General features: G+C 43.4%; 1 protein-coding gene across 19 annotated transcripts in view; it reads left to right on the top strand.

The window, feature by feature from the left end:
• The window catches only part of tns1b (tensin 1b), a 174,858-nt gene extending 163,284 nt beyond the window's left edge, over positions 1-11,574 (top strand). For 16 of the 19 annotated variants that reach the window (XM_048977918.1, XM_048977911.1, XM_048977917.1 and 13 more), the window contains 10 exons: positions 173-259; positions 1,240-1,368; positions 2,277-2,372; positions 3,629-3,706; positions 3,915-3,986; positions 4,332-4,358; positions 5,446-5,614; positions 6,271-6,339; positions 7,018-7,047; positions 7,999-11,574. In XM_048977918.1, coding sequence (XP_048833875.1) covers positions 173-259; positions 1,240-1,368; positions 2,277-2,372; positions 3,629-3,706; positions 3,915-3,986; positions 4,332-4,358; positions 5,446-5,614; positions 6,271-6,339; positions 7,018-7,047; positions 7,999-8,140 — 899 coding nt within the window. In that variant the 3' untranslated portion in view covers positions 8,141-11,574. The remainder of the gene's footprint in view (positions 1-172; positions 260-1,239; positions 1,369-2,276; positions 2,373-3,628; positions 3,707-3,914; positions 3,987-4,331; positions 4,359-5,445; positions 5,615-6,270; positions 6,340-7,017; positions 7,048-7,998) is intronic. The other 3 variants (XM_048977916.1, XM_048977931.1, XM_048977914.1) reach the window with 2 other exon arrangements.
• Positions 11,575-12,319: the final 745 nt, after the last annotated feature.

The following is a 12,319-nucleotide window of genomic DNA, read 5'->3' on the forward strand; positions in this document are numbered from 1 at the left end:
GCTTTTCACGGGCAGGTCTTTAGGCCCTGATAAGGAGCGTGGTTCCCATGCAGCCATGGCCAGGACTGAGAAGGGCATGCGAGGAAATGCATGGTCCATTCTTCCTTAATCAGCTAATCTCCCAGGCCCCGAAGCCAACCTCAGAGCGTGATTTATTTTCAACTCTTGGCAGATGGAAGCCCAGAAATGAAGCTCAACGTGAAGTTTGTTCAGGACACCTCGAAGTTCTGGTACAAGCCAGACATCTCCCGGGAGCAAGGTGAGAGCCACTCACGGTGACGTACAGTTCATGGTCATTCTTCATTGGGTTGTAGGAGGTTTACGGTTAAAAAAGGCATGTATACACCGAGCATGTTCCAGGCGCTATTTGTCAGTTTGAAACTTCAGTCATCTGTTTCAGTTTATAACCTTCATTGAATCAGACGATCTTAAATGGAGAGATATCAGTAAACATTAGCACATGTCGCTCGTGACATCATACATCACACCATGTGCCGTTTGATGCTAGTTACAGCTCTGGCTGGGACGCGTTTCCATGTAAATTCTCCACGCGAGTGAATGTAACGCCCCGCATAAACGTAAAATACGACCTTCCTTTACAAACGCGCTTATGGTGGCCGTGCCACATGCTATCTGCTATGTTGCTCTCGCTCACCGACAATGGTGACAATGGTGAGTTGTTATTAGAGGCATCCCATGGCACACAGGCCGGGAGTTCACTGTGAGATGCTATATCTCTTCCTAGCATCACCCCGTCTGTTTATGTTCACAATTTATTCATTTATGTCGCCCTCTGTGTTATTGTATCCTCCTGTGCTGCTTCTAACTGTCAGGGTCTCCAATCTTAATTACTGTGAAAGCTGCAAATACAGTAAAACACTCTGCTGACCTGGTGGGGGGAGGAGGGTGGTGACAGACAAAGTTGTCGACTGTTAATTCTCCTTTCACACCCCCTCTGCCGCATGCTGTTACAGTTCAGCGCCCGATGTCTTACACAGGCTACTCATCCCTATGGATGCAGCTTGTGATTGACGTGCTACCAACCACTGGTCTAGTATAAAAATTATTTGTGAAATTGTGCATACAGTACATGGAAATTGTCCTGAAATTGTCTTGTGTGTTATATTTCATACCAGGGTATATCAACCAAGATTCTCGGTGTGTTTAACATACCCAGCCAATTAATATCTTTCGGATTCTGTTTCTGACATTCATCTCCTTTCTCGGTCTCCCAAAAAGCCATCAACCTGTTGAAGGACCGGGAGCCCGGGGCATTCATCATCCGAGACAGTCACTCTTTCCGGGGTGCCTATGGCCTGGCGATGAAGGTGGCCTCACCCCCTCCATCCGTCCAGCAGAGTAAGAAAGGTACAGGGGGGAATGATGCATGCAGAGCCTTACCATTAGACAATGATGTGTCTTGAATTGGTGAGTGACAAGGGGTGGAGCACTCTACGGCCCAATCAGCTTTGAGCTGAGGCCAGTGCCCCTTTGGCTCCACCCCTTGTCTCATCCCTTACATGTGCCGAAGTGCTGAAAAACAAAGCCCGGGTTCTTCCCCTCTGGCTTCGGCTAGGGTGGAGGCGGTTTGGAAGTTTCTGGAACTGCGCCCTGGCATTTTGCAGTCATCTTGTTACTTATTCAGTGAGTCTTGCTTGTTACTGGTCTCACAGAAATTGCCATTTGACATATTCAGAACAAGAGTTCCCGTACATTTCCAGAGCAAAAAGCCCTGTAGCGCCAAACAGTCCTCCATAGTCAGTGGAGTTTTCTACTTTGGCTTGTCTATTGGAACGTTTGTTTAAGAAAATTCAATCAGACTTAGTATATGTGCACTGAAGTTACCCCAGGCTTGGTCCTGCATGTACAATGGCTTGACTGAATTTGGAAAATGCGGTAAAGCTTTACAGCATCTGGATTAAAATTAATGTAAATTAAAGTCATTGGGAGGCCACCCGCAGAAAACGTCCAGCGGCGACTCGTCTACAGAGACACAGTGCTTGTGCAGACAAATTCAAAGTAACACTTCTGTGTGTGTTTGTGTGGTGGTGGGGGGGGGGGGGGGGTTAGTAATCAGTACCAAGTTTCAGATGCTCTTACAATGTAGGTTTTATTATTTAAAAGATCAATTGCCTTTATCCAGGGCGAATATTCGTTTGCGACTTATTCTGTATTGTTGCATGCATGCATAGTATTTCATATCGGAGCAGCTAAAAGCGTGTTGTAATTTGCTGCGGTTTTTAAATTTCTCTCTGTGATTTTCCGTTTCCTTGTAGCTGGTGACAACACCAACGAGCTGGTCCGGCACTTCCTCATCGAGACGAGCCCCAAGGGAGTGAAGCTTAAAGGGTGTCCTAATGAGCCCTACTTTGGTGAGCGAGTCCGTGCCACATGCTCAGGCCCACGGGCCACATCGCAGCGCCTCTCCCACACGCCACTACACCTATTCTGTTTGAGAACAGCTTTTCATAACACAACAGATTTGTTCATGCCCTCAGTCATAGAGTATAAACGTATTTGTCTGCCTGCCCTCAGTCATAGAGTATAAACGTATTTGTCTGCCTGCCCTCAGTCATAGAGTATAAGCGTATTTGTCTGCCGTGCTGTTTTTAAAGAAACTTGGAGTAAATAATGCACGGAGTCTTCTGAAGCCTGTGTTTTCCCAATGTTCTTCCGCTAATTTGATGTGCTCACCACATTACTTGGAGGTTTTGCCTATTCAGTTGACAAAGTTGACTTTTACCATCTTCTGTATACAGTATAGTAAACAAAACCTGTGGCATCAACTTGTATGCTACAGAACATCCCGATGTAGAAATTGTTGACCACAGGTCTTTGTTAAAGAAGCCTGAGAGTTCACATAATCAGTTGGTTGACATCTCCCTCAGGCATCTGTTGGGATTAAATAGAAAAGTTTCTGCTCTTCCTCAAAACCCTTGAGAATCGTCTCTATATTTAAAAGAAATTGCATATTCTAAGCTACATTCTGCCAAGTTTTGCACTCAGGGCTGTCTGTATGCCAGAACACACAATGCATGGATCTAAACAAGCATTGACAGCAGTTAAAAAATCGGCCTTTGCTTTCGATAATTGGCGCGGGGCTCTGAGCCGCTATTGGCTGTAGGAGGTGGCATCCTTCCCTCCCTGCCTGTTTATCCCACAGCCCCCCAAGCACGGTCAGACGGTTACACGTTAAGATTTACAGGCACGTTCCATCAAAACCAGATCCCAGAGAATCATTCTGTCCAAACCAGGAGACAGCCTTTTTTGGCTGTTTATGCTACGAACTCTTGTCCATATATAGTGGCGTAAAGTTCCTCTTCTGGCTAATGTTATAAAGCTCTAGCAAATAGGAACGTGTAGCATGAAAGCATTGGATGCTAAGCCAATTCTGCTAACGTCTGTTTTACATTTGCTGCGGAGCTGAGTGCTTTCATTAGGGCAGTTTAAACATGTGAATCTGGGCTTTTCATAGCACACGACAAAACGGGAGGCTCACGATGTCTTTTCCCGGTGGCTCCAATGGAATTTTCTTATGTTGCCTCAATGGCCAGTGGTCAATAAAGATAATGATATACCTCTGAAGTACTGATGTTCTCTCATTGTTCCTGTGTGTGTTGAACTGTAGGGTGTCTGTCAGCGCTGGTATACCAGCATTTCATCACCCCACTGGCTCTCCCCTGCACACTGGTCATCCCAACCAGAGGTAAGGTACACACAAGTCCCTCAACTCATAATTTGCAGCTAGATATTTCTCGGGTTGTAACCTAAGTTCTAAAGGGTTTTCAAACCGCTGCAATGTGCCACTGTGCTGTCGGGCGAGCCAATAATTTATCACTCAGACACATCCCAAGCACATGATGTCTCTGGAGACCTCCAGCAGTGCATTTAGACCTCTTTCTGGTTACTTCTAGATCTTAATGAGGATACTCCAGACTTGGCCACGCCCACAAACGCGGCTAACGATCTTCTCAAGCAAGGAGCAGGTAAGGATGGGTTAGCAATTACCCCGCGCTACAAAGCTCTGACAGACCCTCAATAGATGCCATTGACCCATAACCAACATATAGAAACACATCATTATTTCAGGTTCCTACCAGCAAAGAAATTACACTTTTTGTTTTTCTCTCATTTCTTGTCACAATATTATGGAAATCTTTTTAGTTTTATAAGTAGTAGAAGCATTACTATTATGAGAAAGATATGAAAGAGTATTAATTCATACCATTGTATGAATTGAACATTCTCTTCTTGTTGTTAATTGATAATTAGTCTTAGAAACTCATTAATCCATTTCCCCCAATTATGTTATCATTACAACGTGACTACAGGGCTGAAGGTCCCAGCTGAATCTCATGGTAAATAAAGATTTTTTTGTGTCTCTGAACCTGTAATCCCCGAATGCGACACCCTGAAACAGGGACTCTTGCCTGCAACACCACGTTTTTTATATATATATATTTTTTTTGCATGAGCACGTTACGTTAACACCAGGCCGCAGAATCACCCTCACCGCTCTCCCCGGGCCTGGCTGTGCCATCTGCTCCTGCCTGTCCTGCTGGAACACGGCTGGCTTTCCCGGGAATCTCTCTTTTTCCAAGTGCCTTCCGGGTGGCATGGCGGGAATGTCACTGCATGGAAGTTTTGATGCATCCCAGACGTTTCACTGTCCCCAGTTGTATTTCATGCTGAATAACCAAACACTGTTGTCTACCAATGCCTGATTTTTCCCTGGATGTTTATGACCATATACTGCTTAAACTATTTTTTATTACATAGAAATGATATGACAGGCATCGAAAAATATAAAATGCAGAAAAAAAATTTAACTCGTTATAGCGCTAACCACGTGTATTACATTATTAACAAAATGTATTATCATTACAAAGTAATCCTTTTGTTTTTCGATTATTTCAGAAAGTTCTGTCTTTAGGACTTCACATGTCTGCAAACCAGGGTCGGGGTCATTCCGGAATGCATTCATCAATTCCAATCCAAATCAGGACATGGAACTGGAGTTGGAATTTAAATCTCCCTGAAATTTGAATTCAATTCCAATTCTGTTCCCCATAGTTTTTTTTACAAAGCCAGCTCCAGTTCCATTTCCTGGTTTGGATTGGAATTGATCAATGCATTCCAGAATAGCCCCAACCTGGCTGCCAAATAATTAACACACGTAAGCTGGAATATCCTCCATCCCCCAAAGGGGAAATCAAGACATCACCGCTGGCATCCTGGTCTGTGTACCACAGAATGTAATGCCTTGCAGTAGTTGGGAGTCATAGTTGCCTGTCTGGAATCACTTCTTCTCTGGGTTTACCTTGGATGGAGAATCTCAGCTGGTAGAGCACATGCAAGGAAACCCTCAATTGCGCATGATGTCCTAACGAGCTGCGGTTCAGGACCTCCTACCCAATAACTTGCAACCTCTCTCTTTCTTCCCAGCCTGCAATGTTCTCTACATCAACTCCGTGGATATGGAGTCCCTGACCGGCCCCCAAGCTGTGGCCAAAGCCATATCCGAGACCCTGGCGTCCAATCCTCTGCCCACGGCCACCATCGTCCACTTCAAGGTGTCAGCGCAGGGCATAACCCTCACGGACAACCAGAGGAAGTGAGTGTGGATGCCAGGGATCAGGCTTACAGATCCCGGTCGGTCGGTCAGTTGATCAGTTGGTCGGATGGACAGACAGACGGACAGTTAGATGTGTTGCACATGAATATTATTCAAATGTGCCCAAGCAGCTCTGGTCCATGCAGACGGGAGGTTGTCCCCCCTACTGTAGGGTGACTCATTGCTCCTCTATTTGGCCAAGATGACGTGCAGAGGAGGGGAGTCATTGTCCAGCACACGAGTGTCCTCTGCTCCACCATAGTTTCATCACAGCTATGGGAGAAACCTTGGATTCCATTGATATTGTAGCAAATTGTATCGCTCATGAAGGAGCTATATTTGCCGAATCCATCATGTACTGTACTTTAAAAGAAGAATTACAGCAGATGAAATGAAGAGGAGAGGGTCATCAGAGAACTGGTTTCCATGGTCCACACACAATGTGATATTTTTAACAGTGGTTTGTCAGAATCACTCTGATTGGTTGGACACTGTAATGTGGATATTTCAGAAATTGCTGAGCATGTTATAGTGTTATGAACATTGTGAGTTTTCCTGCTGCTTTTCTCATACTTGAGGAAATCAGGAGTAGTTCTGACTTGGAGCCCCCCCTCACTTTCTCCGTGGTACTAACTCAGTCCCCTCCACCCCCCCAGGCTGTTCTTCCGACGCCATTATCCTATCAACACCGTCACCTTCTGTGATGTTGACCCCCAGGACAGGAAGTAAGTAGGCTCTCCGGGTAAATATGCGAAAACGCTGACTGCTGTATTTATTATTGTTTTATATTTTTTACACAAATTGCCTCACACCTCCAGGGTCAAATCCCACCTTTACTCTGTCTGTGTGGAGTTAGCATCCCACAGTGCAAACATGCCCTGTTAGCCTAAGTGGAGTCTTTAAATTGGTCATGTGCGTTTGTATGTGTGTGTGTGTGTGTGTGTGTGTGTGTGTGTGTGTGTGTGAATCCCCACAATGTAATAAAACCCTGGTATTTTGAAGTTGTGGGAACTTGTTTTGGTCTCCACAGGGGAAATTCAATTTAATAATTTTTTTTAACTGCAATCAAAAAACCAAAGTGCCAAAGTCTTATATTCTATGTTGTTACTTATGGTTAAGGTTAGGGCTGGGTAGGGGTTAAGGGTGTCGTGATTGGGATTAGGGTTTTTCCCATAGAAATGAATTGACGGTCCTCATTTAGACAGGAAGACCAACTTGTGCGTGTGTGTGTATGTGTGTGTGTACCAGGGTGTACCCCATCCTTGTGCTGCCTGATATTAGCTCCATGATTCTTATATAGGATAGGCAGTTGCTGGATGAATGGATGGATGGATGGATGGATGGATGGGTAGATGGATGGATGGATGATAAAAACAATGTGTAATGTGTAAACTCTGTTACAGGTGGAACAAAGCAGAAGGTGGCTCAGCAAAGTAAGTTATTTTCTTGCTAATTCCTTTCTTTCTTTTCCATTTCCCCTTTCTTGTGCTCTATGTTCTCCATTCTTCCGTAAACATGGTCAGAGCTTGAGGGCACGGGATGCTCCAGGACTGCATGCCTAACAGCGCTCCCCAGTGTCAGCACTGATCCTGACACAGTTGTTAGCGGGGTCACCGACCTAGCATTCTGCGACGGGGCGCTTCGCTAATTCCGCTTGCGTGTTTGTGGCCGCGTCATTTGGGGACCGGCACATATCTCCCGGTGCATCTCATCCCGCTGTCATGCGAGAGGCCTCTTTGTTCCAGCCGCTGTGTCGCCCCTGTGCTGCTGTGCATGATGTTTACGCAGCATTTAAGGAATGTTGTGTTAGCGCAGTTACACAGACCCACAGGGGCTGAAGTGCCGTGTTCAAAATGCTCACAGTCCGGAGAGCGGGCCTGACACCGGTAAATATAGCCCTGTCAGCGATCAGCAGTGTTTAAGGACACAGCTGTTTCTCGGTCTCGACCGATATAGACCCCGAAGCTGTGCTTATATTCCGTTCCTGGTTTATCCGCGTGGGACTTGTTAAGGCAACACGGGCACCACTTAATGCGGTCATATAAAATGCCGCAGAGGGGGGTTTAATGGCTGTTTCTTCTGCGCCCATAACTGCGAATGAAACATCTCCTTTGTAATTATCTCACGCAAAGGGGGGGTGGGGTGGTTTCAGCATTTTTGAGCCTCACGCATTTGTGTTAGATCAAGTCGCAGCAGGTGACGTAGCCAAATATGGCTCCACAGGTAAGGACGCCATGCTCAGAAGGTTGCTGGTTCAAGTCCCAGTGTCTCCAAACAAAAAGATGTATGTTGCTTTTGGTCAGCTACATAAATAAAATGCCACTTGGGGACATGAGTGAGGTGTTGGCGTTAAAGCTGTCATTCATCTCTCACCTTCTCTTCAGGTTTTTCGGATTTGTGGCCCGCAAACAAGGAAGCACAACGGACAACGTGAGTCACCTTTTCGCCGAGATGGACCCCGACCAGCCCGCTACCGCCATCGTCAACTTCGTCTCCAAGGTGATGCTTGGCTCACAGAAGCGGTGAATCCCCCTCCCCCACCTCCCCAGCTGCAGTTTGAATTTGTTTTGGAAATTCTTGTCATTTTCACATTTATTTCTTAATGTAACATTTCTTCTTTTGTATTGTTTCTTTGTATTTTTTTTTTTTTGGAGGGGGAGGGTGGGTTGAAGGACTTGGAGCCGATCCGAGATGGAGACAGAGCAGGTGCAGTGGGGGAGGCGTAGCGTTGGTACGTTAGTGGGAGGGGGGAGGGTGAGATGCTCTCAATCTCTCTTGCAGGGTCAATCGAAAAAGAGGGGATACTGATGTGAGTGAGCTTCGCGTGAAAAGGGCGAAAAGAAGAGGCGAGATCGTGCAAGGAACACGAGACTGAAATCTACTGGGCTTTCGGATTGATTAACCAAAGACGAGAGAGTATCAGGAAATGTATGCAATAATCAGATGGTTCTGTTGAAATAAGACATTTTGTAAAATGGGAATGTTGAAACAGACAAAGATGAAAGTATGCTTTTTAGTTAAGTATATTAATGTCTTTTTTTTATCCGTCATAAAATTTGTGGCCATGCTTTCTTGCAAAGAGTAATCCAATACATTTCGCATGTTAGCCTGGTGAGTGGATTAAATGTATGTACTATACAGCCATATCTGGGGTCTGCTGTGGGTTGCAAAGGGCTGTATTATGCAGATTTTTTTTGTCCTACATATAATAGACCAAATCTGTAATAGTTACATGCACTGAGGTCCAAGCTTTGCTATTTCGTTGGTGATCATTCAAAAATGCCATATTCAGGCTTGATTAGTCAATCCGTGAGCACATAGATTTCAGAAGTGATTTGGGACTGATTGCTCTCGTCTGTGGACGCAGGACTTCTGAATGTACCTCAGTTATCTGTGGTTCGTGTGCTAAGCTTCACTATGCTACTTGGAGGAGGGGGTAGCTGAACATATGACAGGAAACCGATGAGAAACACAGTTTCTTCTGGCTCTGCACGCCGATCCGCTCCAGCTTACAGCCGTCCACGCTTATCTGATCACACTGGAGGAGCCCAGGACCTGCTGGGAAATTGCACTGTCCTGCATGTTGTAGAACAAAATGTAAGCTTGCTGCCTATGTTTCGCGTGATGTACTCATCTCCCTTGTCTGCTTCTAGCCTCATAGCTTTAGTCATGGAGTAAAGACATCTCTTCCATCGGACAGCCCGAAGAGTAACTGCATGGATTAACAAAAGTCTTGCATTTCAGCCAGATGGTTCTGATTAGGCGAAGTAGACGTCATCAGTCCTTGAAGTAGCAACTCAACCCTTGTAACTCTTTCTTCACCTAGACTAGTGTTTCACTTTAAGCAGCCTTCAGAACTGGGGTTCTTTGGCCATTGCCTGTTTCCACTGAGTGTCCCATTTGCATAGGGGGGGGCTAACTCTGCTCTCACTCCCATAATTCCTGTAGCAGTGACATCTTTAGAAAGAAGAGTTTGTTACATGCCTGAAGGCCTTACTTTAAACACACACACACACGCACACACAGACAAAAAGTAAGCTAATCAAAACAAAAAAACTATATATAAATTACAAAAAGAAAAAAAAAGTATTTATTTTTTGCTATGTTGCTATGTTAACTCATATAAACATATATTGTATAGTCTACATAAAGTTTACTTAATGCATTGAAAAAAATATTCTTTATTTTGGCTAAGATCTCAAAGTCAGGGGATTTTGAAAAGCATTTAAATATATACAGTAAGGTGTAAAGTGTATCTACGTTCCAGCTTCTCACTCTTTTTACTCATTTTACCACAGTTTGCTCGCATTATGTTCTCGTAGAATAAGGTTGGCCCTTAGGGTCATAGAATAAAACTCTTCCCCAGGTATAAGGATGATCGAATACGCTTTGTGACTTATTCAACAGTTCAAATCAACATCCTGACGTCGGATTGTTTTTTTTTATTATTTCTTCTGTGCTGTCAGGAAGGACTGCAGCATTGGGGGTTTATTTAAGCACTTAAACGTGGTAATATAAACACAGCATACATTGGAGAAAGTATGACATTTTTAACAATCTGTATATGGTCTTTGGATTCTTGTTTTATTCAAAACTTAACTGGTAAATACTATGTCGTTCAAAATGACACGATGGCGAAGTGAAGCAATCATGTCACTCTACTGCCACCTTGTGTCGCAGTGAAGTAATACTTTTTTTTTTTTTCCAAGGAAGCCATTTAGGTTCTGGTGTTCTCTACAGACGGGAACACAGAGCGTAAGATAAACGGAACCCTGTAAACAGATTGCCAGACAAGTACTGCAGTGTTTTAACTGTTATTTTACAAATAAACCATTTTTAAATCCCCCTTGGAAATAGTTCACTGTGGCTACATGGTATAATGTCCCCTTACACTACAGAATAGGTTGGACTTAATAGATGCCATTTGTACAGTGATTATTATTAGGACTTATTGAAAGTGTATTGTCTGAAAGAAAATACACTATCACTGTGTTGTATTTTTACCCAAGTCACTGAAAGTTGGGATCACATGTTCATTCAGAGATTCGATTGAGTACAAAGGATGGTAACCAAATTTTGTGTCTGTCACAACCATGTCAGAATTGGATCCACATGTAAATACTTTTTTTTGCCAAAGATTTTAAGTATATATTTGTATTATTCGTTTTAATGTCAAACTAATTTTCTTTTCGACATTTTCTTTCAAGGGAAGATTCTTGTTCTTAAGGGAAAGTGATTGTTATCGGAGCCCATATTAATGCTGTATCACATAACCTTTAATTACGTTTGCTGTGTGTCTCTTCAGTGGGTTTTTATTAAGCCAATTTTACCCCATTAAGGTTACGAAAAGCGCTTCTCAGAAGCTGCATTAGCCAAACGTGATCAGCAAAATGAAAACAGAGTCACATTGTGCCAAAAAACATTGTCTGACTACATAGAGTAAGGCGAGAAAAGGTTAGCATGCTATAGTTTTGTAGTTACTATGTGCTTTACATAGCATTAGAGGCTATGTAATAGAAAAGTAAGCATTCTGACCACTGAAAGTAGTCCACACAGCTTACAGCAAGAAGTGTTTCCGATTTCTTGGTCTATCAAGCTAATTATTTCCATTAAAAAAAAAAAAATAGAGCCCTTAAAATTTCAAGCTGAACTGATCCAGTGATCATGTATGTTGCTCAATGAAAAAAGAAAAGAAAAAAGGTAATTTTGTAATTAAAATTCATGGGAAACTAGAGACAAGAGCCCATGTTTGAGTTTACAGGAACATAGTGTAAGGTTTGCCCCGATATCTGCCTGTTTAAAAATAGCTGACTTAGACTGTGTGAATGTGCTACAATGGCTGTACAGATCTTTTGTGTATTTTCATTTGCTTTACAATGTATGGCTTTACTGTTTCTGAAAAAAAAAACACATTAAAAAGCAATACAAATCAGTTATATTAAAACACTGCTGCTTACTAAGTGACTTTGTAATCTGTGTCTCTGCACCGATGTCTCTCTCACCCATCTTTATTATTATTATAATAATAATAATTATTATTATTTTATATCTGATAGCACTGTAGGATTCCATATCAGGCCCGTACTATGTGTTGAATATGTGTGTTCCCCCCCCATGCCGATTCGCCTAAGAGGTGAATTGCCATGTGAAAATTGCCTATACAGGACTGTGTATGTACCTGTCCACACTGGGGAGGTCACCCATCTTCTGACCACTTATCTTGGTCCAGTCAGCTATGGACAGACTGGAAGGCTTTTTTAGCTGCCTGTGACGGTGTCTCAAGCAAGGGCAGCACATGAGCTCCTGGACCGGACTTGGAAACCCAGAAGAATGGAACTAGTTGGGACTTAGGTAACCACCAAGGGAATGACCATTATAGTCCAAAATCTCATGACACCATGTACATATTCAGAAAATGAGTAACACCATGAATGGTCTTGATATTAACATGTGGATAATTATGAAGTATATACATCCTTTTCACATGACTCCACCAGTACCATCTGTGTAACATGGAATAACCTTTGTCCTTTAGAAAAGGAGATGCTCATGTTGAAGATGTGCGGAATTTGCACATCGGTGTAGTGAAGCCGTCTTTCTGTTCTAACATTATTTACATGCTAAATATATACAAGTTCTATTCTATTTTAATTGTGTGTGGTGTGTGTGATGAGTGTTTGTGTCGAGGCTTCCTCTGTATCCCTG

The sequence above is a fragment of the Brienomyrus brachyistius genome, chromosome 16, assembly GCF_023856365.1.
Source record: "Brienomyrus brachyistius isolate T26 chromosome 16, BBRACH_0.4, whole genome shotgun sequence".
In the NCBI taxonomy this organism is placed as follows: Eukaryota; Metazoa; Chordata; class Actinopteri; order Osteoglossiformes; family Mormyridae; genus Brienomyrus; species Brienomyrus brachyistius.